Below are 4,740 nucleotides of genomic sequence, written 5' to 3'. Positions count from 1 at the left end.
ATTGAAAATCAATTAAATAAAAAAAGTAGCAAAAAATAGGAAATTCGATTAATCATGAAAAAAAATCCAGAATATTATCAAAGGAACAAAAACTAAAAATTGAACGTATCTAAATACTACTCTGGTGTCTGTTGGTTAACCAATGAGATCAACAACTATTACACCAGCCAGCTTAGCAACATTACAATAGCAAGAAATAATAATTTTAGGAAAAAAGGTGTATCATAAGTAACAACTCTCGAGAATAAATAAAGCTGATTGCAGTAGGGACATAGACTAAGCGTAAAGATAAAAAGAAATTCATCTTTCCGAAACAAAGTCGTAGACCAACGAAGTTCCCTACTACTGTAAATGTTCCATGACAAGTGATGGCCAAATTGGGGACAACCTAGGACGTTGTTGACTCCAACGACTTACACTCAAGCACAAAAACTACAACAATAGGGGACACCTCCAGTCTATTGACCGTCACTGAGAAAGGAAAAATTTCTTAGTATTAATTAAACTACAAAGAGATAACATAAGGTACATACGTATAATTAACTACTTTATACTGTATCTGAAGCAAGGTTTCTAGGCAACACCCCATCTTCACGGTTAGAGTCCAACAATCCAGCACATTCATCCATGTTAATGCAAGTAAGTTTTCCATCACTCAAAACAACCTCTACTTTAGGGATATCGGCATTTATTAGCTTGTAGGTATGGATAATTCTTTGTCGCTTAAGTTTACGGCATAAGAATAACAACCTAGATGCTGCTTGCTGCAGATGGTCATTAAGAAAAACTTTCGTCTTCACATCGCCACCTATGACATCGCTCAATAATATATTACTTCGCTTGTGATAGTTCGCCATAATGGAATCCCTGGTATACACGGAATTGAATTTAACAAGAACAGACTTTCCTTCATTCATGTAACAGGTGTGTTGAATGCCGGTTAAAGGTAAATCATAGCCGCACAGCGAAGCAATTTTGACAACATCCTGTCTTAAATCTTTTTTGCCTTTGGGTAGACCATTTATGACTATATCCGCCCTATTAAGACGCCTTTTTTGTATATCATTTTGCTGTTCGAGTTCATTAATTTTTTTGCTATACATTACTTCAAATTGATTAGTTATAGCAAAACAATTATTTATGCTATCTTCGAGCTTTTGTAATTTGAAATCAACTTCAGTATGTATCTTCTTAACCAGATCGTCAAACTTATTTTGAATATCCAGAATCTGATTTTGAATGCCACTCTTAAATGCTGCATATTGGGAATCATATGTTTGTGATAATTCTGCAAAGCGTATTTTTAAATCTTCATCCAAGCTAGTCGATGAGGTGGTTGATTCTCTCGATTTATTATCACCAGATGAAATGCTCAATCTTACATTGACACATTTTTTGCATTTAAATAAAAACATTTTGTTTCTATGCAAAAAGGAATGAATCTGCTTGGAGATGTTAGCGCAAGAGATGTGGTAATAATCGTCACATATGCAACATCCAATGCTGTTCTCATTTTCTTTCACGCGCTTTGAACATTTGGGACAGTTATAAATATTATCAGGCATGTTAACTTATTAGATGGGCAACAAATCAACAAAAACAATGGAATGGAATAAGCACATGCACACGAGTAACGGACAGCAGCGCACAGATCACAACAGCAACAACAATTAGCTCCGCAATAATCAAAGGTAGAAATAAACAAAAGTCTGTCTTTTGGAAGATCAGTAGCAACTATTAGAGATGGAGTCAACAGCAATAAAAAACAATACGGCAGGAAAAATTATGTCAATGGACACCCAACGCAACAGAAGGCGGCAAAAGTACTTCTTCTTCTACGATAAATCATACAGCAAAATAGAACAGGCTTTGGTAATCACAGATCTTTATTTTATGAACTGACTTTCATATTTTTTTTTGTCAGGAGATCGTCCACGGAAGTGAATAAAATATTTCTTCACTAAAACTGCAGAAATTTGCGTTCAATTTTAATCTTTTATTTGAAAATATTCTGGAGCAATGTTTTTTAGTAGTTATACATTGCAGGGTTGCCAACTTTTTTATGAGCTTCTAAGTATATTGCAGTACTAAAATATAAAAATATAAATTACTTTTGGTTCTTAAACAGGCTTTGGGGGAAAATGTATAACCTAAATTATATAATAATTTTATAATTTGTTGTTCATTAGGCTCTGAAGTACAAAAATATAACAGCAGACATTGACTGCTGTTATTTGCAGACTTTTTTCTATGAGTGTAGTGTAAACTTATAGCATTTTGTTGAATTTTTGTACCAATAATTCCATCAATGCGCGTTATTCTAATATGGCTTTCAATGGACTCAGTAGCAAACGCCTCTTATAATTATTGAAGTCTTTGGATTGACAGCAAAAATATACAAAAAAAACTAAAAAAAAATTGTGTACATTTTTAATCGAAATATGAATTTCCTAGTACAACATGGAAAAATACGATCTCAGGTCATTAATATACCCGATGGATTGCCTGAACTTCTCTCCGATATAACCCGTGAAGTTTTAAGATGTCAACCAACCAAAGAAGGCCTTTGTCAATTTATTATCGACTATCTCCATTCATTGATTTTGGCAAAAGAAAAAGCTCAGAGTAAGTATGTACATATATGGATAAGAGTGGTCATTGACTTGCAATTCAAGGGTAGTCAATTGTCCATATTATAAGTACCGATCTATATTAAATCTTCTACCGAGACTATTTAGTCTATTGGTTGTCTATTTGTATGTCCATATATACATATTTGTATATATAGAAATTTGCAAATAATTCAGCCTGACAAAAGTGGATCCAACGAGATTTTCATTATAACATTTTTGTTTTGCCTGTTTCATCTTACAGTGGCCATGATGGGTATAAATCAGGCTTTGCGTATAGTCGATGAAATCATAGCCGATATGTGTCTTTGTGATATACCAAAAATCAAAGCCGATAGAATGTGTGAAGCTATGGAGGATTGCTTTAAAAGATTTTTAGCCCAACGAAGATGTGACACCGAAAGAAATAATGAATTTATAAAATTCAATGAGGTCGATGTATTCGATGAACTTATACGCAAATGTAAATTTTCAGAAGTTGAATTGAAAATGTCTAAGCCTATTATAGAAGCTGCCTATCAGAGATTTGTCGAGGCCTATATGAAAGCTCATGAGGTAAGAGGTTGAATGGAGAGTAGATAAACTCCAATGCAAGACACTGAAAACAAAAATTATGTTACGATTTCATTTTCCAAGAATGCCGAGGGTACTGAGACCTTATATCAATATTTTCGCAATCGTGAAGAAAAACGCCTAGAGGAACGTAAGCAACAAGAAGCTGCCATAAAAATACAGGTATTTAAATAATTTATAAATTCACGCTAACAATAATAATTAATATGTTAATAATAAAATTATAGTCCAATTTTAGAGGTTTTCTAGCAAGACGTTCGCTATTTGCAATGAAAGATAGTGGAAAACCCATAGAGGTAAGAATATTGGATTTTTCAAACCAAATAGTCAAAGATAACATGTAAGGAAACTTTAAAGTCGGGCGGAGCTGACTATATTATACCCTACATCACTTTGTAGATTCATATTTTCGATAGCATATCCTTTGTGTTGCGTGCTTATATAAAGGTTTATGTTCCTATATACATATATTTAAATCTGACCAGATCTGGACAAAATTTGTTAGAGTTCTACAAAATTTATATACTTTAAATTTATGTCGGCTAATGCCATGGAGTGGAACACAATGCTAGTAAAAAATATGGGAAACATTTAAATCTGAAGCAATTTTTTGAGAACTTTGCAAAAGTGTATTTATGATTTATGGGTCGATAGATACGAGGGCAGTTCGGAAACTTCTTAGCCTAGCACAAAAAGCGCGGTATAACAGGTTGGCTGATAAGACCCCGGTCTAACAAAGAAAAACACATTTTTTGTCAAAATTCGTTTTTATTATTCAGCATAGTTCCCTTCAAGAGCGATACAACGATTATAACGACCTTCCAATTTTTTGATACCATTTTGGTAGTACTCCTTCGGTTTTGCCTCAAAATAGGCCTCAGTTTCGGCGATCACCTCTTCATTGCAGCCAAATTTTTTCCCTGCGCGCATCCTTTAAAAAATAAAATTAAAAATATATAGCGCTTTACTTTGGTGATTTACATATCAGCCACCCTGCATCTGCTGAAAATCTGCTCTTATAATTAGCAAAGCTTTATTTAAAAGCCATTTATTAATTTATTTATTCCAGGAGTCCCTGGAGTCCCATATTGATATTATGGAAAAAGACCAAGCCGCTCGTAAGATCCAACGTTTCTTTCGTCAGCAAAAAAATCAAAAATTCAAAAAAGATGTAAGAATTATTGCAGCTTAGACTTTTTTTAATTTCGTGAATCTAAATAATTGGGTTTCTCTAAAATTATAGTCATTCAACGATTTCGAATTCCAAGATGTATGTGAACCAAAGTCGAATGTTTCTCTTTCTGCTAACGCTCCACCGACTACGGGAGACGAACCAGTTCTTATTGGAGAACATATAAGTTTGGAAGAAAATATTATAGTTCAGGAAAATACAAAAGAACAAAATCTAGATTTGGAAGACGATCAACAAGAACTTAACAATCTTACAGAGGATGGGCAAAACGACTTAACTGAGTGAGAGAAATAATATATGATAAATACATTATAAACTATAATATACTAATTCGAAATATATTTT

The 4,740-nt window shown here is 33.4% G+C and overlaps 1 protein-coding gene across 1 annotated transcript; it reads left to right on the top strand.

Moving 5' to 3' along the window:
• Positions 1-2,211: 2,211 nt before the first annotated feature.
• Rsbp15 (Radial spoke binding protein 15) lies at positions 2,212-4,740 on the top strand. The gene is made up of 6 exons (XM_075289702.1): positions 2,212-2,625; positions 2,875-3,185; positions 3,267-3,365; positions 3,431-3,499; positions 4,273-4,374; positions 4,447-4,740. The coding sequence occupies exons 1-6, from the start codon at positions 2,442-2,444 to the stop codon at positions 4,678-4,680; spliced, it is 999 nt and encodes a 332-aa protein (XP_075145817.1). The 5' UTR covers positions 2,212-2,441; the 3' UTR covers positions 4,681-4,740.

Source organism: Haematobia irritans, chromosome 1 (assembly GCF_050003625.1).
Source record: "Haematobia irritans isolate KBUSLIRL chromosome 1, ASM5000362v1, whole genome shotgun sequence".
In the NCBI taxonomy this organism is placed as follows: domain Eukaryota; kingdom Metazoa; phylum Arthropoda; class Insecta; order Diptera; family Muscidae; genus Haematobia; species Haematobia irritans.
This window is presented reverse-complemented; position numbering and strand designations above follow the sequence as displayed.